This window comes from Gorilla gorilla, chromosome X (genome assembly GCF_029281585.2).
Source record: "Gorilla gorilla gorilla isolate KB3781 chromosome X, NHGRI_mGorGor1-v2.1_pri, whole genome shotgun sequence".
Classification (NCBI taxonomy): domain Eukaryota; kingdom Metazoa; phylum Chordata; class Mammalia; order Primates; family Hominidae; genus Gorilla; species Gorilla gorilla.
The window spans coordinates 10,004,733-10,030,863 of NC_073247.2; the positions used below are offsets into that span (position 1 = coordinate 10,004,733).

At 53.8% G+C, this 26,131-nt stretch overlaps 1 protein-coding gene across 1 annotated transcript; it reads left to right on the plus strand.

Annotated features, from left to right (window-relative positions):
* Window positions 1-8,424: 8,424 nt before the first annotated feature.
* Window positions 8,425-25,690, plus strand: LOC101147858 (short stature homeobox protein). The gene is made up of 5 exons (XM_055376907.2): window positions 8,425-8,846; window positions 12,392-12,600; window positions 19,002-19,059; window positions 19,181-19,269; window positions 22,490-25,690. The coding sequence occupies exons 1-5, from the start codon at window positions 8,570-8,572 to the stop codon at window positions 22,733-22,735; spliced, it is 879 nt and encodes a 292-aa protein (XP_055232882.1). The 5' UTR covers window positions 8,425-8,569; the 3' UTR covers window positions 22,736-25,690.
* Window positions 25,691-26,131: the final 441 nt, after the last annotated feature.

Genomic DNA, 26,131 nt, shown 5'->3' on the forward strand with positions numbered 1-26,131 from the left:
AAAGAAAAGTGTTTCTTTCCTGGCTGGAGGACCCAGGAGGAGGTCCCAGTTTGCTGGTGGGGGTGGGCGCGGAGTAGGGGGCGGGGAAGGGATGAGGGCCTTAGATTCTGCAGTCAGGAGGGCTGGAGGCCCCAGAGGGCCCCGTACAAATGCCACTCTGCAATTAAGAGCTCTGGGCGTGAAATTTGACTTAAAGTAAATACATTAGGTTCCAGAGAGCGGAGCTTCGTTGAGCTAAAACTGAAAAAATATAATCAAAGCCATACTTTTCGGGAGTTAAAGAAATCAAGTGTTCAGTATTTGAAGGTTCACGGCTTCTATTCCCCTTGGTGCTGCAAATGAGAGAGAGAGAAAGGAGAGAGAGAAAGAAAAGAGAAGAGAGAGAGAAGACAGAGAGAGAAAGACAGAGAGAGAGAACAGAGAGAAAAGAGAGAGGAGAGAGAGGACAGAGAGAAAGACAGAGAGAGAGAAAGACAGAGATAGAAGAGAGAGAAAAGAGAGAGAGAGAAAGGAGACAGAGACAAAGAGAGAGAGAGAAGAGAGAGAAACACAGAGAGAGAGAAGAGAGAGAGAAGACAGAGAGAGAGAAAGACAGAGAGAGAGAAAGACACAGATAGAAGAGACAGAAAAGAGAGAGAGAGAAAGAAGACAGAGACAAAGAGAGAGAGAGAGGAGAGAGAGAAACACAGAGAGAGAGAAGAGAGAGAGAAGACAGAGAGAGAGAAAGACAGAGAGAGAGAGAAGACAGAGAAAGACAGAGAGAGAAAGAGAGAGAGAGAAGACAGAGAGAGAGAAAGACAGAGAGAGAGAGAAGACAGAGAAAGACAGAGAGAGAAAGAGAGAGAGAGAAGACAGAGAGAGAAGACAGAGAGAGAAGGAGAGAGAAGACAGAGAGAGAGAAGGAGAGAGAAGACAGAGAGAGAGAAGAGAGAGAGAAGACAGAGAGAGAAAGAGAGAGAGGACAGAGATAGAGAGAAAGAGAGACAGAGAAGACAGAGAGAGAGAGAAAGACAGAGAGAGAAGACAGAAAGACAGAGAGAGAGAAGACAGAGAGAGAAAAAGACAGAGAGAAGACAGAGAGAGAGAAAGAGAGAGAAGAGAGATAGAAGACAGAGACAGAAAGCGAGAGAAAGACAGAGAGAGAAAGTCAGAGAGGAGAGAGAGAGAGAGAAGAGAGAGAGAGAGCAAATGACTTATTCCTTAAAATGTACCTAATTCACATAGAAAAAGCCAGATTATTTGATAAAATGGGCCAGTGTCAGAGTTCCTTCCTCTTCGCAGCCATCCTAAGCGCGTTCCTCGTGTTTCCCCCCAGCAGATGCGTTCTAGAAAGGGCTGGTCAGGACGCATGGCTGCCCTATAGATTTCTTGGGGACGGGAGTGAGAGACGCCTGGACGCCCAAGCGGAACTCTCCAGCCTCCAAGGTCCTACAACAGATGCAACAGCTACTGAGTCTCCTCTCTGGTTTCTTTTCCGCACCTGGGGAGAGAAAAGAGAAGGGGAGAAACGTCACCACCAGCAACTGCTCCCAGCCAGCAAGACGCACGGCGGGGAGGCCGGGGCTGGCCGCGTCCTGCAGCTCCTGAGCTGCGTGTCTCAGCTTTTCCCAGCCCCGCCTGCGTCTCCAGGGGCGAAATAAAAAGCAAATCTTGCTGGGACCAAGTTCAGGTCGGGGAACTCCGGGGCCTCTGCAGCCTCAGCCCTGCTGCGCTCCCCGCAGCTTCGGGCCTGTTGCGGGGAGTTGGGGAGGAATCCAGGGAAGGGGGGAACCAGGCCGGGATAAGAGGCTCCAGCTTGCTGTGGGCTGCATGAGGGGTGCAAAGGCGAGGAGAAGCCCCTGGGATCCTGGCTCGTCTGCTGCGGGGCCCCCAGCCCCGGCGGGCGGACCGCGGAGAGCGCTGTCCCGGATCCGGAGATTCGCTTTTCCTTTGCGACTGCGGGGCTGGCGCGCGCGCGAGGGGTCAGCACCCCGGGCATTGGGGTCAATGCAACCAGGGCAGGTCCCTGGGGGGGCCCCCAGGAGCCAATAGGGGTCTTCCAATCACCCTGCGGCCGCCTCCTTTTGCCCGGGTCCTGAGAACAGGGGCTCTCCACATTTTTCTTTTTTTTTTTGGTTTTGTTTTATGTCGTTTCCGCGCGTCTCTTTCTACTGCAAACAGAAATGGGAGGGTGGACAGGGGGGTAGGAGCGGATCAGACGCCCAGGACTCAGCAGCCCGAGTCCGCACAGGGTTTGCAGGAGGTGGTGACCGCGCTGGGGACGCCAGGACGCGAATCAACCTCCGGGGCGCGCTCGGGGCCTGCGCTCAGAGCTTGGTGAGCTCGGTTTTGGAACTTTTCCTTTTCTTTTCCAGAAAGCTTTGCCTTCTTTCCTTCCTTCGTTCTTTCCTGCCTTCCTTCCTCTCTTCCTCTTTCTTTTCTCTTTCTTTCTTTCTTTCTTTTTCTTTCTTTCTTCCTTTCTTTTCTTTCTTCCTTTCACTTGGAAAGATTGGTTTTGGAGCTTTCCTTTTCTTTTCCAGAAAGCTTTTTCCTTCCTTCCCTCCTTCCTTCCTCCCTCCCTTCTTTCCTTTTTTCCTTCCTTCCCTCCTTCTCTCCCTCCCTCCTTTCCTTTCCTCTCTCTGTTCCTTCCTTCCTTCCTCCTTCCTTCTCTCCCTTCCTTCCTTCTTTCCCTCCCTCCCTCCTTCCCTCCCTTCCTTCCTCCCTCCCTCCTTCCCTTTCTTTCTTCTTTCTTTCTTTCTCTTTCTTTTTTTCTTTCTCTTTCATTTCTTTCCTCTTCCTTCCCCTCCATCCTCCCCCTTCATCGTCCCTCCTCCTCCTTCTCCTCCTCCTCCTTCTTCTTCCTCCTGCTCCTCCTTCTACTCCTTTTCCTCCTCTTCCCTCTGCCATTTCTCTCTTTCCCCTTTGCGTTTTTATTCGCAGTCGTTGTTTTTGTCCATCCACTAACTTCTCTGAAACCTGATTCTTTTGGGACACTTGGCAAAAGGCATTTCATACAGGGAGGCGGCCACATGCTAACAAGACACGGTGACATGTGAAAAGTCCCTTCTCATCGGCTTGGTGTGCCGGTCTCTTCTCTCTCTCGCTTTCTCTCCCTGTCTGTCTCTCTGTCCCCTGTCTCTCTGTCTCTATTTTTCTCTGTCTCTCTCTGTATCTCTGTCTATCTCTGTCTCTCTTTCTCTCCTCTCCTCTCTCTTTTTCTCTGTCTCTGTATCTCTGTCTATCTCTGTGTCTCTTTCTCTCTCTCCTCTCTCTCTCTTTTTCTCTCTGTATCTCTATCTCTCTCTCTCCTCTCTCTCTCTTTCTCTGTCTCTGTATCTCTGTCTGTCTCTCTTTCTCTCTCTCCTCTCTCTCTTTTTCTCTGTCTCTGTCTCTCTGTCTATCTCTGTGTCTCTTTCTCTCTCTCTTCTCTCTCTCTTTCTCTGTCTCTGTCTGTATCTCTATCTCTGTCTCTCTTTCTCTCTGTCTTCTCTCCTCTCTCTCTTTTTCTCTTTCTCTGTCTCTCTATCTGTCTCTCTTTCTCTCTCTCCTCTCTCTCTTTTTCTGTCTCTGTATCTCTGTCTGTCTCTGTCTCTCTTTCTCTCTCTCCTCTCTCTCTTTTTCTGTCTCTGTATCTCTGTCTGTCTCTGTCTCTCTTTGTCTCTCTCCTCTCTCTCTTTTTCTCTGTCTCTGTGTCTCTATCTCTGTGTCTCTTTCTCTCTCTCTTCTCTCTCTCTTTTTCTCTGTCTCTGTCTGTATCTCTATCTCTGTCTCTCTTTCTCTCTGTCTTCTCTCCTCTCTCTCTTTTTCTCTTTCTCTGTCTCTCTATCTGTCTCTCTTTCTCTCTCTCCTCTCTCTCTTTTTCTGTCTCTGTATCTCTGTCTGTCTCTGTCTCTCTTTGTCTCTCTCCTCTCTCTCTTTTTCTCTGTCTCTGTGTCTCTACCTCTGTGTCTCTTTCTCTCCTCTCTCTCTCTTTTTCTCTGTCTCTGTATCTCTATCTCTGTCTCTCTTTCTCTCCTCTCTCTCTTTTTCTCTGTCTCTGTCTGTATCTCTGTCTCTCTTTCTCTCCTCTCTCTCTTTTTGTCTGTCTCTGTATCTCTGTCTATCTCTGTCTCTCTTTCCCTCTCTCCTCTCTCTCTCTTTTTCTCTCTCTCCCTGTCTCAGGGAAGCATCAATAAAATCTCCAACAAGCACCCCCTTCTACACAGCCCAGGCCAACAGAGGTGCAGACTCTGCTTTCTGCCTGCAGCCGCCTGCTGTAAAATGTCAATGCAAAACATTTCATAAAGTCCACCCACTCTGCAGACGGGAGCTGCGGCCTCTCGGACAGCGTCTTGAATTTGCAACGAAAAACGTGTGTGGTAGAAAAAGCTGTCGTCTGGATTTCTAACACTCAAAGGCTGGGTGTTTCCTGCCTGTCTTTAAAGGGAAGGGCAGGGAGAGAATGTAAAAGCTCTGGTCAGAGAAGGGAGAGGGCTTTAGGTGAGAGGGGTGAGGCCGCCTGCGTGCTCATCCCAGAGAAAGAGTTGGAGTTTTACAGAAAGATGATCTCTTTCACGTAGCCAGAAACTGTTAGGAAAAGCGGGGTGTTGGAAAGGCAGAAAGTGTGCCATGAATTGGACATGCGTGATTTCAAAGCCACTTGTCTGCAATGAGAATTACAATTCGGGCTTCAGTTGAAAAAGGGCCTTTGCTTTTTCTCCGAGGCTGAGGGGCCTTGAATAGCCACAGCTCCTGACTGGTGTCCCCATTCTCGTTCCTGGAGGCTCGGAGACCCAGGCAGAGCGGAGTTTCCTACTAGACAAAGGGCTCCAGGTTGCAGCCCAAGAAGGAACCTCAGGTCGCGGAAGGCCTGGGCCTCACGGGACCCCAGGAAAGCCTGGTCCTTGGGGTTGGAGAAGACAGCTGAGCTGGGAGGACAGAGGGTTTTCGGTAGGGAGCCCAGTGAGCAGCAGAGGAAGAGATGGGGAGGCCTTTAGAAGCAGAAAAGTTACCCGGCCTCTGAGGACCCCAGAAAGTTGCTCTAACCCAGAGATCCTTCTCCGAATCTCTCTCTCTGTCTGTCTCTGCCTCTCTCCCTCTTTCTCTCCCCACTCCCTGTCTCCCTGTCTGTGTCTCTGCCTCTCTTTGTCTCTGTGTCCCCTGTCTCTCTGTCTCTCTTTGTCTCTCTCTGTATGTCTATCTCTGTCTCTCTTTTTCTCTCTCCCTTTCTCTGTCTCTCCCTTTCTCTCCCTGTCTGTGTCTCTTTCTCTCTCTCCATCTCCCAGTCTCTCCCTTTCTCTCTCTCCGTCTCTCCCTGTCTCTCTCTTTCTCTCTCTCCATCTCTCTGTCTCTCCCTGTCTCTTTCTCTCTCTCCATCTCTCTGTCTCTCCCTCTCTCTCCCTGTCTGTGTCTCTCTTTCTGTCTCTCCATCTGCCAGTCTCTCCCTTTCTCTCTCTCTCCGTCTTTCCCTGTCTGTCTCTTTCTCTCTCTCTCCATCCCTCTGTCTCTCCCTTTCTCTCTGTCTCTCCTTGTCTCTCTCTTTCTCTATCTCTCTCCATCTCTCTCTCTCCCTGTCTCTCTCTCTCCATCTTCCTGTCTCTCCCTTTCTCTCTCTGCCTCTCCCTGTCTCTCTCTTTCTGTGTCTTACGCACACCCCCAACCCACCGTCCCTCGTGTCCCCCCATTGCTGTGCCATCTCACACAAGTTCACAGCTCAGCTGTCATCCTGGGTCCCCAGGCCCCACCGGGGAGAGAGATGCGCCGTGGGGTTACGGGAGGAAGGGGACTCCGGGCCTCCTGGTGCCACACCCGCGCCCCTGCCCACCCTCCCGGCCTCTCCCCAGGCCTCTTCCCAACAGCGACGACCCGGCGAGGCGCCTCTGCCTGATACATGCAGCTGTTTGTAATTCTCTGTGATATCTGGCGGCCCCCGCTTTGATGGGAGGGCGCAGCGACAAAGACCTGTTTGTTAAGTTTCCGGGGCGTCTTTGCCTTCGGTTTTGAAATCTGGGGAGGTGGCAGCGCCCGAAGTATTGGGATCAGCCGGTGTGTGCATGGGGCAGAGTGGCCCGGGACACGGTGAGAGGGGCCGGCTGCCAGGGCTGGGCTCCTGGGAGGGGAAGGGGGAGGGAGGGGAGAGGCAGAAAAGGGGGGAGGCAGACAGAAGGGCAGGGAGGCGGAGGCACAGAGGGAAGGAGGAAGATGGAGGGGGAGAAGGAGGGGCAGGAAAAAAAGGCAGAGACTGAGGAAGTGAGGGAGGGAGATAGAAAGAGAGGAAGGAAGAAAGGAGAGAGCGAGGAAGGAAAGAGGGAGATGGGGAGGAGGAAGATGCAGGGGAACAGAGAAACGAGGGAGGAAAAGAGAGAGGAAGGAGGGACGGGGGAAAGAGGAAGGAGAGAGGATGTGGGAAGGAGAGAGAGAGGGGCAGACAGCAGGCCTGGGGGCAGGGGTCTCGGGGAGGGAGGGAAGGAAAGAGGAAGGGAAAGAGGGAGGGAAGGATAGAGGGTTAGGGAGGGAAGTGTGCAGAAGGGAGGAAGAAAAGGAGGGAGGGAGGAAGGAAGGGAGTAAGGAAGGGAGGAAGGGAGGAAAGAAGGGAGGAAGGAAGGAAAGGAGGAAGTAGGGAGGGAAGGAAGGAAGGAAAGAAGGGAGGAAGGAAGGAAAAAAGAAGAGAGGGGAGAAAGGAGAAGCAGGATAAAGTAGAGAAGGAAGAAAGACAAGAGAGGAAGGGAAAGAGGGAGGAAGGAAGGAGAGAGGGAGGAGGAGGGAAAAGGAGGGAGGAGGGAGGGATGGAGGGAAAGAAGGAAGGGAGAGAAGGAAGGAGGGGAGGAGGGAGGGAGAGAAGGAAGAGGAAGAGAAGGAAGGAAGAAGCAGAGAGCAGGGGAAGGAGGGAACAGGCAGGGAAGACGACAGCGGTTTCTTCGGCTCCTCAGCTCCTCCCCCTTCCTCTCAGCCCCTGACTCCCCAACCTGAACCTGACCCAGGCTGCTGGGGGCCCCTTCCCTGAGCCCTGGGGCCCGGGAAAACGTCTCACTTTCTTTCCGCTGAACGACACCAGGGCCCGGCTCCCGAGCGCCAACCCTGGGCGCCTTCGAGGCTGGGCGGTCCCCGGAATCTCCCTCAAAAAACAGTTAAGGGAACCTCTCCAAAAATCACACCTCCCTCAGGACACTCCCCAGCTACAAACGCGATGGGAGAAGGAAAATGAGAGCATTCTACAGAAAATGAAAGAAAGAGAAAGAAAGAAAAAAAGAGAGAGAGAGAGGGACAGAGGGAGAGACACAGAGAGAGAGAAAGAAAGAAGAGAAAGGAAAGAAAGAAAGAAAGAGAAAGAAAGAAAGGAAGGAGAGAGAGAGAGGGAGGGACAGAGGGAGAGACACAGACAGAGAAAGAAAGAAAGAAAGAAAGAAACAAAGAAACAAGGAAAGAAAGAAAGAAAGAAAACGAAAGAGGGAAAGAGAGAAAAAAGTCCACTTTATTTGCAGAAGGTCCTTGGCAGGAACCGTGACGCATTTGGTTTCCAGGACTTGGAAAACGAATTTCAGGTCGCGATGGCGAGCACCGGCTTCCCCTAAAGCACATTCAGTAGCGAGAGGCGGGAGGGAGCGAGCAGGAGCATCCCGCCATGAAAACCAAAAACACAAGTATTTTTTTCCCCCCAGTAAATACCCCAGACGCCAGGGTGACAGCGCGGCGCTAAGGGAGGAGCCCTCGCCGGGGTCTGCCGGGGTCTGGCGCGGGCAGAAAGAATATAGATCTTTACGAACCGGATCTCCCGGGGACCTGGGCTTCTCTCTGCGGGGGCTGGAGACCCGGGAAGCGGCCCCGGGGATCCTCGGCCTCCGCCGCCGCCGCCTCCCAAGCGCCCGCGTCCAGGTTTGGGGACACCCGGCCCCTTCTTCTCACTTTCGGGGATTCTCCAGCCGCGTTCCATCTCACCAAGTCTCCATCCAAGGGCGCGCCGCCACCAACTTGGAGCTCATCTTCTCCCAAGATCGTGCGTCGCCGGGGCGCCCGGGTCCCCCCCTCGCCATCTCAACCCCGGCGCGACCCGGGCGCTTCCTGGAAAGGTCCAGGCCCCGGCCCCGGGCTCTGCGCTCCTCCCGGGAGCGAGGGGGGCCGGACGGCTGGGACCCTCCTCTCTCCAGCCGTGAACTCCTTGTGTCTCTGTCTCTCTCTGGAGGAAAACTGGAGTTTGCTTTTCCTCCGGCCACGGAGAGAACGCTGGTAACCTGTGTGGGGGGCTCGGGCGCCTGCGCCCCCCTCCTGCGCGCGCGCTCTCCCTTCCAAAAATGGGATCTTTCCCTCTTCGCACCAAGGTGTACGGACGCCAAACAGTGATGAAATGAGAAGAAAGCCAATTGCCGGCCTGGGGGGTGGGGGAGACACAGCGTCTCTGCGTGCGTCCGCCGCGGAGCCCGGAGACCAGTAATTGCACCAGACAGGCAGCGCATGGGGGGCTGGGCGAGGTCGCCGCGTATAAATAGTGAGATTTCCAATGGAAAGGCGTAAATAACAGCGCTGGTGATCCACCCGCGCGCACGGGCCGTCCTCTCCGGGCGGGCAGACGCGCGCATCCACCAGCCCCGGCTCCTCGCCAGCCCCGGCCCCAGCCATGGAAGAGCTCACGGCTTTTGTATCCAAGTCTTTTGACCAGAAAAGCAAGGACGGTAACGGCGGAGGCGGAGGCGGCGGAGGTAAGAAGGATTCCATTACGTACCGGGAAGTTTTGGAGAGCGGACTGGCGCGCTCCCGGGAGCTGGGGACGTCGGATTCCAGCCTCCAGGACATCACGGAGGGCGGCGGCCACTGCCCGGTGCATTTGTTCAAGGACCACGTAGACAATGACAAGGAGAAACTGAAAGAATTCGGCACCGCGAGAGTGGCAGAAGGTAAGTTCGTTTGCGCGCCGGCTCCAGGGGGGCCCTCCTGGGGTTCGGCGCCTCCTCGCCACGGAGTCGGCCCCGCGCGCCCCTCGCTCTGCACATTTGCCCCGCCCGGCTAGCCAGGGTAAGGCCCGGGCCGTCAGGTTTTGCCTAAGAAAGGAAGGAAGGCAGGAGTGGACCCGACCGGAGACGCGGGTGGTGGATAGGGGGGTGCGGGGGGGACCCAGGGAGGGTCGCAGCGGGGGCTGCACGCGTGGGCACCGACACGGGAAGGTCCCGGGCTGGGGTGGATCCGGGTGGCTGTGCCTGAAGCCGTAGGGCCTGAGATATCTTTTTCATTTTCTTTTTCTTTTCTTTCCTTTTTTTGTTTGTTTGTTTGTTTGAGACAGAGTCTCGCTCGGTCTCCCAGGCTGGAGCGCAATGGCGCGATCTCAGCTCACTGCAACCTCCGCCTCCCGGGTTCAAGAGATTCTCTTGCCTCAGCCTCCCGAGTAGCTGGGATTACAGGCGCCCACCACCACGCCTGGCTAATTTTTGTGTTTTTAGTAGAGACGGGGTTTCACCATGTTGTCCAGGCTGGTGTCGAACTCCTGACCTCAAGTGATCCACCCGCCTCGGCCTCCCAAAGTGCTGGGATGACAGGCATGAGCCACCACGCCCGGCCTGGGTCCTGATGGCTTAGGATGTGGGTTTCTGTCTCTGCCTGTCTGCCTTGTATTTACGGTCACCCAGACGCACAGAGGAGCTGTCTCCAGGCGCCTTCCCAGCGCTCAGCGCCTGCCGGGCCCCCCCGAGATCACGGGAAGACTCGAGGCTGCGTGGTACGAGACGGGAAGGCCCCGGGTCAGCTCGGTTCTGTTTCCTTTAAGGAACACTTCATTATTATTTCGTTTTTTTCCTTTGAACCTCGAGGCTTGATCTTGGCGAAAGCTGTTGGGTCCATAAAAACTACTCCCGTGCGCGCAGGTGGCCGGGATCTGGATGGGGCGCGAGGGGCCCCGGGGAAGCTGGTGGCTTCGCGGGCGCGTCCTAACTCAAGGTTGTCAGAGCGCAGGCGGTTGTGCGCGGCCCGGGGGAGCTCCCCTCTGGCCCTTCCTCCTGAAACCTCAGTGGTGGGTCGTCCCGTGGTAGAAATCGGGGAGTAAGATGCTCAGAGAGAGGGGCTGGCCCCGGGGATCTCTGTGCAAACGCGACAACTGGGCAGCATACATCTTAAGAATAAAATGGGCTGGCTGTATCGGGGCACAGCTGGAGACGGCTATGGACGCCTATTATGTTTTCATTACAAAGAGGCAGAGAATCTAGCCTTGGCTTTTGCTGATTCCCAGAGTTGAGGTGCGAGGGTGAATTCCCCAAAGGTAATTCTTCCTAAGACTCTGCGGCTACCTGCTCTCCGAGGCCCTGCATTTGGGGTGTGGAGTGGCCCCGGGAAATAGCCCTTGTATTCGTAGGATGCACCAGGCAGCTTCCCAAGGCCCTGACTTTGTCCAAGCAGAAAGCTGGCTACGGTTTACAAAGCAGTCCCCGGTTTCTGACCGTCTAAGAGGCAGGAGCCCAGCCTGCCTTTGACCGTGAGAAGAGTTCCTCCCTACACACTGCTGCGGGCACCCGGCACTGTAATTCATACACAGAGAGTTGGCCTTCCTGGACGCAAGGCTGGGAGCCTCTTCAGGGCCTGCATTTAATTTAAGAGGGTTCGCAGCGCCCGGCGGCCGGTTCTGTGGGGCTGCTTTTTGGTTGTCCTTCGCAGACACTGTTTTGCTCCTCTGAACTCTCTCTTCTCCCTCTGGCCATGGACCCGGGAGACCAAAGTGTCCTCCAGACCTTTCAAAAGTGAGAGGAAAGTAAAGACCAGGCCAAAGACCCAGGGCCATAGGAGAGGAGACAGAGAGTCCCCGTTACATTTTTCCCCTTGGCTGGGTGCAGAAAGACCCCCGGGCCAGGGCTGCTACCCAGGCTAGTATTTATTCATCAGATCCAAGTTAAATAGAGGTTGGAGGGCAGGGGAGACTCTGAGGTTACCGTGGAAGCCTGGAGTTTTTGGGAACGGCGTGTCCCCGCCGAGCCTGGGAGCCCGTGGGTTTTGCAAAGCCTGCGGGTGTTTGAGGACTTTGAAGTCCAGTTTGTCAGTTGGGCTCAATTCCTGGGGTTCAGACTTAGAGAAATGAAGGAGGGAGAGCTGGGGTCGTCTCCAGGAAACGATTCACTTGGGGGAAGGAATGGAGTGTTCTTGCAGGCACGTGTCTTTTAGGAGGTGAAAGAGAATGTGAAATCCACGTTGGAATAAGCGTCCAGCACTGAACGTAGCTCGGGGTGGGGTGGGAGGGCCCTGGTGTGGGTCGTGGAAGGAAGAAAGACAGAACAGGGTGCTAGTATTTACCCCGTTCCCTGTAGACAGCTTGGATTTGTCAGCTTTGCAAGCTTCTTGGTTGCAGCGGCGTTGCCTGTGCCTCTTTGAGACTATTTCCAGACTAACTTCCAAATGTCAGCCTCTTACCCTTGACAGCAAGGGACATCTCCTTAGGGCATCGCGTGCTTCTCATCTGTGCTCAGCAGGCCCGAGATAGGAACAGAGGGGCGTTGGAGATGCCACTTCCACCAGCCCTGGGTTGAAGGGGAGCGAGGGAGACACCTTTTACTTAAATCCCTGAGCTTGGTCAGAGGCTGAATGTCTAAAATGAGGAAGAAAAGGTTTTTCACCTGGAAACGCTCGAGGGCTGAGTTTTCTGCCCTTCTGACTGCCCCAGCAAATACAGACAGGTCACCACTACTGGAGATGAGAAAGTGCCATTTTTGGCACACCCTGGTGGGGTAGGTGCCCGACCGCGTGTGAAAAAGTGGGAAGGAGAGATTTCTGCGCACACGGTTCACCGCCCAGGCGCGGTGGTGCATTCAGGTACTCAGACGCGGTTCTGCTGATCTGCTGAGAAACAGGCTTCGGGTAGGGGCTCCTAGCTCCGCCAGATCCCGGAGGGACCCCCAGCCCTCCTGCGCTGCAGCGGTGGGGATAGCGTCTCTCCGTAGGCCTAGAATCTGCAACCCGCCCCGGGCCCTCCCCGTGTCCTTCCCGGGCGTCCCGCCGGGGATCCCACAGTTGGCAGCTCTTCCTCAGATTCTTTCCCTTAAAAATAGGATTTGACACCCTACTCTCCTTAAAAAAAAAAAAAGAAAGAAAGAAAAGGTTAGGTTATGTCAACAGAGGTGAAGTGGATAATTGAGGAAACGATTCTGACATGAGGCCAAGAAAACAAGGCTCGTGCAAAGCCCAGGTTTTTGGGAAAGCAGCGAGTATCCTCCTCGGCTTTTGCCTTATGGACCCCACGCAGTTTTTGCGTCAAAGCGCATTGGTTTCCGAGGCCCCCCTTTCCACCGCGGGATGCACGAAGGGGTTCGCCACGTTGCGCAAAACCTCCCAGCAGCGCGCGCCACGCTGCCTGCGCAGAGGACCCCGCGGGCCGTGCTGGGGGAGGCGGGCGCGGGCGGAGAGGACCGCGGGAGCCTTTGGCGAGGCGCTCCCGGCCTCAGCCCTGTGCCCTCCGCTCCCCACGCAGGGATTTATGAATGCAAAGAGAAGCGCGAGGACGTGAAGTCGGAGGACGAGGACGGGCAGACCAAGCTGAAACAGAGGCGTAGCCGCACCAACTTCACGCTGGAGCAGCTGAACGAGCTCGAGCGACTCTTCGACGAGACCCATTACCCCGACGCCTTCATGCGCGAGGAGCTCAGCCAGCGCCTGGGGCTCTCCGAGGCGCGCGTGCAGGTAGGAACCCGGGGGGGGGGGGGGGGGCCGGAGCCATCGCCTGGTCCTCGGGAGCGCACAGCACGCGTACAGCCACCTGCGCCCGGGCCGCCGCCGTCCCCTTCCCGGAGCGCGGGGAGGTTGGGTGAGGGACGGGCTGGGGTTCCTGGACTTTTGGAGACGCCTGAGGCCTGTAGGATGGGTTCATTGCGTTTGTTTTTCACCAACAGCAAACAAATATATATACATATATATGTTATACAAATAACAAATAAATATATATGTTATACAGATATGTATATTGTATATATTATAGATATTTGTTCGTCCTTTGTGCAAACACACCCGGTGAACCCATATATTGGCCCCCGACTGCCTTCGGTTCCCGTGGGATTGGTTATAGGGGCCAACACATGCAAACAAAACTTTCCCTGGATTATACTTAGGAGATGAAGCTACAGATGCGTTTGATCCAGAGTGTTTTACAAGATTTTTCATTCTAAAAACATGTATCTTTTGGCCCCTGATTCCCCTCCGTCTTCCCGTGTGGCTGCATTGAAAAGGTTTCCTTAGGATGAAAGGAGAGGGGTGTCCTCTGTCCCTAGGTGGAGAGAAATAGGGTCTTCTCTTTCCTCCCTTTTTTCACCCACCGTTTCTATCTCCCTCCTCCCCTTTCCAGCCTTGTCCTCTGCTACAAACCACCCCCTCCTCCCTCCGGCTGTGGGGAGCGCGGGAGCACGGCTCTGGGGAGCGCAGGAGCACGTTGGGCATCTGGATGAGCAGAGACCATTAGCGGGGCACGGGGGCTCCCCGAGGAGCGCGCGAATTCACGGTGCCCCATCAGACCAGGCACTGGGGGGCGGAGGGGCCTTGGGTGTGCGCAGAGGGACGGGCGGGCAGAGCCTTCCTCCGCATTGTAAACATTAACTTAAAGGTATGAGTTTATTTCAGGGGTGCTGCTGGGAGAGCCTCCAAATGGCTTCTTCCGGCCCCTGCCTGACAGTTCAGCTCCCCTGGAAGGTCAACTCTTCTAGTCCTTTCTCCTGGTTCTGGGCAGGACAGAAGTGGGAGGAGGGAGAGAGAGAGAGAGAGAGACGGTCAGGATCCCCGGACCCTGGGGACCCCGTCAAAAATAAATGAAATTAAGGTTGCCGACCAGAGAGAGAACCGTGACAAAGCAAAGGGCGTTCAAAGCAAAGAGACGCCTTGAAAGCCCGTTCCCGTAGGATTGGTGATGAGGTCAACACATTCAAACACAGCTTTCCCTGGATTTTGCTGAGGAGAGGAAGATACAGATGCATTTGATGCAGAGTTGTTACATCTTTCATTATATGTGTGTGTATATATATAAACATATATAAATATATAAACATACATAAATGTATGTAAATATATATAATATATAAACATACATAAATGTATGTAAATATATATAATATATACACATATATAAATATATGTAAACACATATATAATATATAAATATATATAAACATATATAATATATAAAATATATAAACACATATATAATATATAAATATATAAACACATATAATATATAAATATATAGAAACATATAATATATAAACATATATAATATATAAACATATATAATATATAAACATATATAATATATAAACATATATAAATAAATATATTAACATATATAAATATATATAAGTATATATAAACATATATAAATATAGATATATAAACATAGATATATAAACATATATAAATATATACAAACATATATTGTAGATATATAAATATATACAAACATATATATAAATATATACAAATATATATAAATATATATAAACATATATATACACATATAAAAATATATATATTTTTGGCCCCTGATTCCGTTTGGTTCCTGTGGGATGGGTGATTGAGTCAACACATTCAAACACAATTTTTCCATCGATGTTGCTTAGGAGATGAGGATACAGATGCGTTTGATGGAGAGTGTTTTACAAGCTCTTTCATTTAAAAAATGTATATTGGCTCCTGATTGTCTTCCGTCTTCCCATGTGGCTGCATTTTAAAAGGCCTCCCTAAGATCGTTAGGATTAAATCAACCCTCCCCAGGCATCTTTACCGAGGGCTGTGGTCCCCAAAGCGATACAGCCCAGGAGGGAGAGAGGCTTTGGTGACTTGGAGGAAGGACTGTGTCCCTCCTTAGGGCGTCTGTGGTCTCAGTGAGGGAAGGAAGCTGCATCAGACAGGGGTTTCCTCGCCGTCCACCCCTCTGGCAGAAGATGGATTGGGCTGCCCCGTATAAATTAATGAAAAGATTAAAGTTTCGCTAAAGGGGACATCAAGTTTATGTCATCTCCTGGTGTCTGTGTGCCTGGGATCTGTAATATATCCCAGCCCTTGATGTACTGTTTCTATAAAAATAAATTACTTGTAATTTAATTCCACACTATTTCTTTCCGTAGTCTATTACCGACGAGAGCGCGTTAGTTCAGCTGCGGAAAATTGGTTGTGGGGTGTGTACGGACCCCGAGAACGCCCTAAAATAAAGACAAATCGGGGACAAGCTGGGGGTTATCGATCGCAGGGGTCGCCTGAAAATTTAACGACGGTAAATAATAATAAAAACAAACATGGGAATGCAATAAAAGACATAATTCTCCATCGCCGCGGGGGGAAAAGGATCCTATAATAAAGGCGAGTGCGCTTTGAGTGGTCATAAAAATCAATTAGTTCAAACCCCGACGTCCCGCGTTGAGGGGACGGGGACGACCAGGGACGGAAAACGAACCATACTTGAGTTTCACTACAGCCCGTCCCGTGCTGTGACCGGATAGAGTTTCAATTTACTGTGGAATTTTGCTGTAAATAAATTGAGCATCCGATAGAAGCTGTTACTGATTAACCTTTTATTTTTAGCGTGTGGCCCTGCAAAGTCGCATCACCCAGCTGTCAGGGTTCTAATCGAAACTTATGAGACCACGGTGAGGGGCAGGCGGTAATTTAATTACAACAAATATCTGTGGGTTTATGGCGCAGAGCTAAATTAAATGTCATTATTCACTGTCTGTAATGGAAATCAAAAGGAAATCGCATTACGGCATTTGGGAAAGAAAGCGGGGAGTGCTCTTTAATGAAGAAATAACTGTCTTAACCAGTGTCACACACTTCACTTACCATATTCGGGCCTAATTGGAATGGATCGTGAATCACTCCAAGACTGATTTATTAGCGCTTCACGCAGCGGTTAATTCATCACTTGTATTCTTCATCATTTTTTTTTCCTCTCCCCGTGTTGAACGGAGACTGAATGAGGCTTTCCACGTTTCAGGACGATTTTCTTTTTTGAAAAATGCCCTTCCAGAGGCTTTTGGGTGGCTGGCTCGCTTTCTGGGCCCTGGAGGAGAAAGGCGGAGAGTCCAGGTGGGCATGGAGAGGCACAGTGACAGTCACCTGGATGGTCAGTGGAGGTGGAGGTCCGAAGGCGCCAGCTTTGGAAATTGTTGGTGAATTTCGATGTCAGCACCAGGCAGGGGCCTTTTTGGCGGGGGTGTGAGGGAGGATGACTTTGCTGGGAAACAGGATCAGGTTCTCCAGGCGCGCCGCAGCCCGGCAGGACCCACTTTGGAAATGAAAAGCCACTTCCGAAAGCTGGGCTGGAAGCTCGGTGTTGGGTTCAAGAGCAGGTTCATGTTGCGTTGTGTAGACTCCTGGCTGCTCCCAAACTCTGAGGGTTTTGTGAGGTTCCCTTCATAGGGGCACCGGCCCCGGGCCACGCACAGTGCGTAAGGGTGGCTGTGGGCCGAGGGACCCGGCACCTGTTTTGCCCACAACAGCCGGAGTGACTGGTTCACTTACCGCCTTGGCTGAGGACGCCTGTCTCTAGACGAATTATTTCTCTTGGGCGGTGACTGCCTTGTGGGTCAGGGTGCAGCTTTTCTGCCACAGAAAACCTGTTGGGAGGAATTAAGCAACTAAGACTGTCAGGGAGGTGGTGGTGGGGGAGGGGGGGTGTCCAGATTACCAGGCATAGGCTAAACCGCCTGCACCCTCCAGCTGGTCTGTCTGTGGAGGAGGGGATTGTCAATACTGGGAGAGCAGAGGAGGCTTGTAGGAGGTGAGAGGGGGTGGAATTGGCACGCAAATCTTCACATGAGGCCTGTGTGAATTTCTCCAGCCTCCTGAGGGTCCCCTGCGCTATTGCACTCAACTTCTTGATAGTTTACCCCAAGACTCAGAAGTCCTCAGAGGGGCAGAATGCCCCTACCACAAAGCCTGCTATCCTTGGGCGTCCTCATGACCCTTGGTCATGAGTGGGACCCCTTCATGTATGGGGACCCTTGGTAATAAGAATGGGACGCCTTCAGCTCCCCAGCGCTTCCGAGGAGGCCGAGAAGGGCAGAGACATTTTCCGGGCTTGGTGTGTCAAGAGCTAGATTGGAGAAGGGGCTGGATTTGGAACTCTTTAGCCATCAGCTCGCCCTCTCCGTTTGTGGCTAAAGTCTGAAGGGGGAAACTTGGATTGTCCTACAGGGTCTACAGGAGTTGGGGGGCGGGGCGCCCACACAGAACGCTGGAAAGTTCGACGGTCCACTTCCACTGTCTCGGAACTCACTTTTTCACCTTAAATTCATCACTGGTAACGCACAGGTCTCACTTAGGCAGGGCACGGAGGATTTAGCAATTTCTACTTCTAGGTCAGGTGCGGTGGCTCACACCTCTAATCCCAGCACTTTGGGAGGCCCAGGTGGGTGGATCGCTTGAGGCCAGGAGTTCGAGACCAGCCTGGCCAACATGGTGAAACCCCGTCTCTACTAAAATACAAAAATTAGCCAGGCATGGTGGTGAGCACCTGTAATCCCAGCTACTTGGGAGGCTGAGGCAGGAGAATCTCTTGAACCTGGGAGGTGGAGGTTGCAGTGAGGTGAGATCGCACCACTGCACTCCAGCCTGGATGAGAGAGCAAGACTCTGTCTCAAAACCAAAATAAAACAAAAACAAAACAAAAACCAAAAGACAAAACCCAATTTCCAGTTCTAGGTCAGGTGCGGTGGCTCACACCTCTAATCCCAGCACTTTGGGAGGCCGAGGTGGGCGGATCGCTTGAGGTCAGGAGTTCCAGACCAGCCTGGCCAACATGGTGAAACCCCATCTCCACTAAAATACAAAAATTAGCCAGGCATGGTGGTGAGCACCTGTAATCCCAGCTACTCCGGAGGCTGAGGCAGGAGAATCGCTTGAACCTGGGAGGTGGAGGTTGCAGTGAGCCAAGATCACGCCAGTGCACTCCAGCCTGGGCGACAGAGCAAGACAACATCTCAAAAAAAGAAAAAAAGTGTAAAACCAAGCTGTAAGGCCAGGCATGGTGGCTCACACCTCTAATCCCAGCACTTTGGGAGGCCCAGGCGAGTGGATCACTTGAGGTCAGGAGTTCGAGACCAGCCTGGCCAACATGGTGAAACTCTGTCTCTAATAAATACAGAAATTAGCCAGGCGTGGTGGTGGGCACCTGTAATCCCAGCTATTCGGGAGGCTGAGGCAGGAGAATTGCTTGAACCTGGGAGGTGGAGGTTGCAGTGAGGCGTGCCACTGCAATCCAGCCTGGATGAGAGAGCAAGACTCCGTCTCAAAAACAAAATAAAACAAAAACCAAAAAACAAAACCCAATTTCCAGTTCTAGGCCAGGTGCAGTGGTTCACGCCTCTAATCCCAGCACTTTGGGAGGCCCAGGTGGGTGGATCGCTTGAGGTCAGGAGTTCGAGAGCAGCCTGGCCAACATGGTGAAACCCGGTCTCTACTAAAAATACAAACATTAGCTGGGCGTGGTGGTGCGTGCCTGTAATCCCAGCTACTTGGGAGGCTGAGGCAGGAGAATGGCTTGAACCTGGGAGGTGGAGGTTGCAGTAAGCCGAGATAGTGCCACTGCAGTCCAGCCTGGACCAGAGAGCAAGACTCCGTCTCAAAAACAAAAGAAAGCAAAAACAAAAAACAAGAGACCAGCCTGGCCAACATGGTGAAACCGTGTCTCTACTAAAATACAAAATTAGCTGGGCGTGGTGGTGGGCACCTGTAGTCCCAGCTACTTGGGAGGCTGAGGCAGGAGAATCGCTTGAACCTGGGTGGTGGAGGTTGTAGTGAGCCGAGATAGTGCCACTGCACTCCAGCCTGGGGACGGAGCAAGACTTGATTTCAGAACAACCACCACCACAACAAAACGAAACAAAACAAAAAATCCAAAAAACCCCAATTTCCAGTACTAGGTAGTCAGTGATGCAGGGCTGGAGACAGAGGGGCGGTAAGTGTCTGGGCGCCCACCATCAGTCACCTCCCGGCTCCCAGAGGTGCAAAGTGCTTGGTTCAGCCTCATGGGAAGGATGCTCCCTGGGGAGGCTGGGCTGGGTTCACAGGGTTCTTCACATCTCTCTCTGCTTCTCCCCAAGGTTTGGTTCCAGAACCGGAGAGCCAAGTGCCGCAAACAAGAGAATCAGATGCATAAAGGTGGGTGTCGGGACTTGGGGGACCTGAAGCTGGGGGAGCCTCCTCCAGGAGGGATGGGGGGCGACGAGGTGCTGGCTACACCCAAGACCACCACACTGACACCTGCTCCCTTTTGACACAGGTGTCATCTTGGGGACAGCCAACCACCTAGACGCCTGCCGAGTGGCACCCTACGTCAACATGGGAGCCTTACGGATGCCTTTCCAACAGGTAGCTCGCTTTTTCTTCCTCTGAAGATCCCTAGGGACCTGCTGCTCCCCTCCCCTTTCCCCTATTTGCTGCCGCATCCTGACACTCCTAGTCCCTCCCTGCCCCTGCAGACTTCTCAGCTGGCCCTCAGAAAAAAAGCCTCTTTTCCGAGGAGGCATTTACAGGCACCTTGGCACCTATGAAATCAGGCTGGGCCAGGCGGGGTGGCTCACACCTGTCATCCCAGCACTTTGGGAGGCTGAGGAGGGTGCGTCATCTGAGATCAGGAGTTCAAGACCAGGCTGGCCAACGTAACGAAACCCCGTCTCTATTAAAAATACAAAACGGGCGCGGTGGCTCACGCCTCTCATCCCAGCACTTTGGGAGGCCGAGGCAGGTGGATCACCTGAGGTCAGGAGTTCGAGGCCAGCCTGGCCAACACGGTGAAAACCCGTCTCTACTGAAAACACAAAGCTTAGCCAGGCGTGGTGGTGCACACCTGTGATCCCAGGTACTTGGGAGGGAGAATCACTTGAACCTGGGAGGTGGAGGTTGCCGTGAGCCAAAATCGCGCCACTGCACTCCACTCTGGGTGACAGAGTGAGACTCCAAGACTCCATCTCAAAAAAAAAAAAAAAAAAAAAAAATCAGGCTGTAAAACTCCACTTTTGGGAAGGTGAATACATACAAGCCCAAACAGAAATCTGACTAAACCAGAGGGGTGAAAAGTCCACACAGTCAGGCACCCCCACCTGGCTTGCTGTCTGGTTAATAAGGGCGCAGATGCCTGTGCCTGGATATCAGAGATGGGACAGACACCCATTCCCTTTTCATCACCACCCCCGAGTGCCCGAGGGCCTGGGGCGTCTGCCTGGCCCCTGGCCCCTGGCTTGGGCTCTGCACCTCTGAGCTGGAGACACCCTACTCAGCTCCCCACTTACTTTGGAGTGAGCAGCGCTTGGGTGCCCAGCGTGGATTTGGGGCTTCCAGGGAGTCGGGGTTCGGTCGCGGAGCCCAAGCTTCCCAAGGGCGCCCCCGCCCTGCTCTAGCTTAGTGGCAGGGATGGGATGGGGGGAAGCGGGGAGCTGCGTGGAAGGAGGTGAAGGGTCACAGGAGGAGAGAGCGCAGCGCCCACGTGCGCCCTGCCTGAACGCTCAGCGCAGCGCCCGGCTGCGGTGCCCCTTGCCCCTTCGGTCCCTAATTTGGGGGTCGGGAGTGCATGCGCGGGCGGAACGGGGTTGGGGGGGGCTCTGGCAGGGCGGACGCGTGGCCTCCGTTCTTCACCGTTTTATTACAAGGGGACAGGCTGGGGATTGTATTTGGGCGCGTGTTTGGCTGAGGGTGCAGGGGCTTGGGGGGTGGCGGTGGGGAGCGGAAGGTATAAACGTATAAATCATAAGTGAACGACTCAGAAATGGACCCCAAGCGCTGGTCGCCGCGAGCTCTCCAGCTCTCCCTGGCCTAGGCCCGAGGGAGAGGGGTCCGCATCCCTCCGCGGTTCTCCTCTCCTGGGTACCTGGCCTTGAGGTGGGGGAACGAGCCCACTTCTTGTACCGTCTCTTGCCGACGGCGGGACCCAGTGAAATTAGGCCGTTGGAGCCCGCAGGCCTGCCTGGCTTTGCGCACCGGAGTCTTGGGGACCTGGTGTCCCCGGGAAAAACTTGGGGACCTGGTATCCCCGGGAGAGGCTTGGGGACATGGCGTCCCGGGAGAGCCTTGGAGACCTGGTGTCCCAGGGAGAGGCTTGGGGACCTGGTGCCCGAGGAGAGGCTTGGACACCTGGTGTCCCGGGAGAGCCTTGGGGACCTGGTGTCCTAGGAGAGGCTTGGGGACCTGGTGTTCTGGGAGAGCCTTGGGGACCTGGTGTCTCTGGAAGAGGTTTGGACACCTGGTGACCCGGGAGAGCCTTGGGGATCTGCTGCCCCGGGAGAGCCTTGGGGACCTGATGTCTCTGGGAGAGGCTTGGGGACCTGGTGACCCGGGAGAGCCTTGGGGATCTGTTGACCCGGGAGAGCTTGGGGACCTGGTGTCCCGGGAGAGGCTTGGGTACCTGGTGTCTCTGGAAGAGGCTTGGACACCTGGTGTCCTGGGAGAGCCTTTGGGACCTGGTGTCCTGGGAGAGGCTTGGAGATCTGTTGTCCCGGGAGAGGCTTGGGGACCTGGTGTCCCTGGAGAGGCTTGGGGACCTGGTGACCTTGAAGAGGCTTGGAGACCTTGTGTCTCTGGAAGAAGCTTGGACACTTAGTGACCCGGGAGGGCCTTGGGGATCTGGTGTCCTGGGAGAGGCTCGGGGACCTGGTGACCTTGGAGAGGCTTGGGGACCTGGTGTCCTATGAGAGCCTTGGGGATCTGGTGTCCCAGGAGAGGTTTGGGGACCTGGTGTCCTAGGAGAGCCTTGGGGATCTGGTGTCCCAGGAGAGGCTTGGGGACCTGGTGTCTCTGGAACAGGCTTGGACACCTGGTGTCCTGGGGAGAGGCTTGGGGACCTGGTGTCCTAGGAGAGCCTTGGGGATCTGGTGTCCCAGGAGAGGCTTGGTGACCTGGTGACCCGGGAGAGCCTTGGGGACCTGGTGTCCTGGGGAGAGGCTGGGGGACCTGGTGTCTCGGGAGAGCCTTGGGGACCTGGTGACCCGGGAGAGGCTTGGACACCTGGTGTCCCAGGAGAGGCTTGGGAACCTGGTGTCCCGGGAGAGCCTTGGGGACCAGGTGACCTTGGAGAGGCTTGGGGACCTGGTGACCTTGGAGAGGCTTGGGGACCTGGCGTCTCGGGAGAGCCTTGGTGACCTGGTGACCCGGGAGAGGCTTGGACACCTGGTGTCCCCGGAGAGGCTTGGGGACCTGGTGTCCTGGGGAGAGGCTTGGGGACCTGGTGTCCCCGGGAGAGGTTACGGGGGCTGGTTGGGGGAGAGAACGTTGTGAGCCAAAGTCCCCGAATCCCTGCGAAGAGAGCGCATCTGGAGCTCCCCCGAGGGCGTTCCATTTGTGGACCCCCCTCCCATGCGCTTTGCAGGGAGCTGTTCGGATTCCCCTGGCCCGGCTCCCGCGGATGCATCCAGTGGCAGCGCCAATTCTGGGCCACGGGGAAGGAGGAAAGTCGGGTGTGGGGTGGTCTCCAGGGCTGGAGAAGGGGCGACGCTCCCTAGGGGAGAAGAGGCACGTTGGGGGTTTCCGGGGGCGCGGGGCGGAGCAGGCCCCCCAGTCCCCATCCTGCGCCCTCACCCCGCCGGGTCCGCTCCTGCAGGTCCAGGCTCAGCTGCAGCTGGAAGGCGTGGCCCACGCGCACCCGCACCTGCACCCGCACCTGGCGGCGCACGCGCCCTACCTGATGTTCCCCCCGCCGCCCTTCGGGCTGCCCATCGCGTCGCTGGCCGAGTCCGCCTCAGCCGCCGCCGTGGTCGCCGCCGCCGCCAAAAGCAACAGCAAGAATTCCAGCATCGCCGACCTGCGGCTCAAGGCGCGGAAGCACGCGGAGGCCCTGGGGCTCTGACCCGCCGCGCAGCCCCCCGCGCGCCCGGACTCCCGGGCTCAGCGCACCCCGCCTGCACCGCGCGTCCTGCACTCAACCCCGCCTGGAGCTCCTTCCGCGGCCACCGTGCTCCGGGCACCCCGGGAGCTCCTGCAAGAGGCCTGAGGAGGGGGGCTTCCGGGACCGTCCACGCACGACCCAGCCAGACCCTCGCGGAGATGGTGCAGAAGGCGGAGCGGGTGAGCGGCCGTGCGCCCAGCCCGGGCCTCTCCAAGGCTGCCCGTGCGTCCTGGGACCCTGGAGAAGGGTAAACCCCCGCCTGGCTGCGTCTTCCTCTGCTATACCCTATGCATGCGGTTAACTACACACGTTTGGAAGATCCTTAGAGTCTATTGAAACTGCAAAGATCCCGGGGCTGGTCTCCGATGAAGATGCCATTTCTTCGTTGCCAACGATTTTCTTTACTACCATACTCCTTCCTTCATCCCAAGAGGCTGCGGAACGGGTGTGGATTTGAATGTGGACTTCGGAATCCCGGGAGGCAGGGGCCGGGCTCTCCTCCACCGCTCCCCTGGAGCCTCCCAGGCAGCAATAAGGAAATAGTTCTCTGGTTGAGGCTGAGGACGTGAACGGGGGGCTTTGGAAAGGGAGGGGAGGGAGACCCGAACCTCCCACGTTGCGACTCCCACGTTCCGGGGACCTGAATGAGGACCGACTTTATAACTTTTCCAGTGTTTGATTCCCAAATTGGGTCTGGTTTTGTTTTGGATTGGTATTTTTTTTTTTTTTTTTTTTTTTTTTTTTGCTGTGTTACAGGATTCAGACGCAAATGACTTGCATAAGAGACGGACGCGTGGTTGCAAGGTGTCATACTGATATGCAGCATTAACTTTACTGACATGGAGTGAAGTGCAATATTATAAATATTATAGATTAAAAAAAATAGCCGTGCACTCTTGACCCCGTCAGCGTCCAACGTGGAAAAGGCGTTACCTCTTCTCCCAGCGCTGGCCGCCTGGCCACTGAGGGCCTCTTGCAAAAATCACGGGTGTAGAGACGGCCCTGGGCGCACTGGGAGTGTGGTTGTGTTTCTGAAGGGGATAAAAGAGGGCACGGTGGTGCCAAGATACCAGTTTGGTACCTGAGCTGTTTCTGGTTAGGAAGCATAAAAGCCAGGGAGACATCCGGAGAGTTTTCAAGTTTTTGCAGATGTAGGTGGTTCCAGCTTTTCTTTCTCCCCTACTCCGTCTTCTGCGTTCCCCCAGTTCTTTTATTTCTTTGTTTTTTATTTTTGAGACAGAGACTTGCTTTGTAGCCCAGGCTGCAGTGCAGTGACGCAGTCTCAGCTCACTGCCACCTCCGCCTCCCGGGTTCAAGCGATGCTCCTGCCTCAACCTCCCGAGTAGCTGGGACTACAGGCACCCGCCACCACCCCCGGCTAATTTTTTGTATTTATAGTAGAGACGGGGTTTCACTGTGTTGGCCAGGCTGGTCTCGAACTCCTGACCTCATGATCCACCCGCCTGGGCCTCCCAACGTGCCCCCAGTTTTATAAACAGCAGATAGCAACTTGTCGTCACAGCTGGCATGGGCTGGACAGTTGCTTGAAATGACCTAACCAAAAACATTCAAGGGTTCTGCCCCCAGATTTCGGGAGATCCACGTTCCATGTTCTGATTGGTTTTCTGGGAACACAGCAAGGGGTTTGGTGACCTCCGAGAAGATCCATCTGCATGATTTGCATTAGTTACCACAGCCTGCCCAGAGAGAAACTATCTTCTCCCAACATTTACTAACATCCAGTGGTCAACTCTCTTATTTCCATCACACATTTGCATCTTTCTGGATTCAAGCTTGGTGGTTTTCTTTCCTAACTTCTGATTTAGATACTTCTCCCTGAGGTGGGGATAAAAGAAAAAAAACAAACTTCTTTTTTTCTTCCACATAACACTTTCTATCTTGTCACTGAGCTGAACTACAGATTCATTTGGACCCGTCTGATTTGTATCTTCTCATATTCTTTATACAAACCAAAAGTCCCCTTCAACATTTTTTATGTCAAAATGTTACAACTGCTGTAAAATGACGGAGAGAGAAAGAGAGAATCCCAGACATTAACGGTATTAGAGAGTTTGCCTCATTCATCCATTTTTTTTTTAAAGCTGGAAATTTAAAAAAAAAAGAGAGAGAGAGGCTTTTATAGTTAAGCTGAAATTTTTATCGAAAAGAAGAATTGCATTTTGAATCTTTGGCAAGTAGGTTCATTCATCAGAGTATGTAACCCTTTGGAAAAGTGGTTGGTAAGATATGTACAGCCCTAGATTTTTTTTTTTTAACCAAAAAGGCTGAGTAATTTTGAAAAATCGAAACATAACAGTGTGTCATTTCCTCCCAATAAAAAGCTCACTCCACGTGAGTAGAAAGACATATACCTGGTCCCTGTAGAATCTGAACGTTTCTTTTTAGAGACGGAGTTTCAATCTTGTTGCCCAGGCTGGAGTGCAATGGCACAATCTCGGCTCACCACAACCTCCACCTCCCGGGTTCAAGCCATTCTCCTGCCTCAGCCTCCCGAGTAGCTGGGATTACAGGCACCTGCCACCAGACCTGGGTAACTTTTTTGTATTTTTAGTAGAGACAGGGTTTCAGCCTCCCGAGTAGCTGAGATTACAGGCACCTGCCACCAGGCCTGGGTAACTTTCTGGTATTTTTAGTAGAGACAGGGTTTCAGCCTCCCGAGTAGCTGGGATTACAGGCACCTGCCACCAGGCCTGGTTAACTTTCTGGTATTTTTAGTAGAGACAGGATTTCAGCCTTCTGAGTAGCTGGGATTACAGGCACCTGCCACCAGGCCTGGGTAACTTTCTGGTATTTTTAGTAGAGACAGGATTTCAGCCTCCTGAGTAGCTGGGATTACAGGCACCTGCCACCAGGCCTGGGTAACTTTTTTGTATTTTTAGTAGAGACAGGGTTTCAGCCTCCCGAGTAGCTGGGATTACAGGCACCTGCCACCAGGCCTGGGTAACTTTTTTGCATTTTTAGTAGAGACAGGTTTTTGCCGTGTCGGCCCGGCTGGTCTCAAACTCCTGACCTCAGGTTGACCTGCCCGCTTTGTCCCTCCCAAAGTGCTGGGATTACAGGCGTGAGCCACCGCACCTGGCCTGAATCTAAACTTTTGAAAGGGAGTTACTTACTCTCAACTGTGCGGGGACAGTTTCAGTTTGATTTAATATGGAAAGAGGGCCAAGTGTCACCCTCACAAATGGGTCCCCGAAGCAGATCAAACGCAGAGAACTGTGAGGGTGGGACACGAGTGTCTGTGGACACTGGCTGTCTTTGGCTTTTCTCCTGAGAGAGAAGTTGGGTGACTTTCTGTAGGTGGATGAGTGATCCCCGAATGAGTGTGGGGTACGTGTA

What these genes read in the sequence shown, in the direction of transcription:
- LOC101147858 (XM_055376907.2), top strand. Translation starts at nt 8,570, where the DNA reads ATGGAAGAGCTCACGGCTTTTGTATCCAAGTCTTTTGACCAGAAAAGC. An exon ending in AGAGAATCAGATGCATAAAG is followed by an intron (nt 19,060 to 19,180) that starts GTGGGTGTCGGG and finishes CTTTTGACACAG; the next exon opens with GTGTCATCTTGGGGACAGCC. An exon ending in TACGGATGCCTTTCCAACAG is followed by an intron (nt 19,270 to 22,489) that starts GTAGCTCGCTTT and finishes CCGCTCCTGCAG; the next exon opens with GTCCAGGCTCAGCTGCAGCT.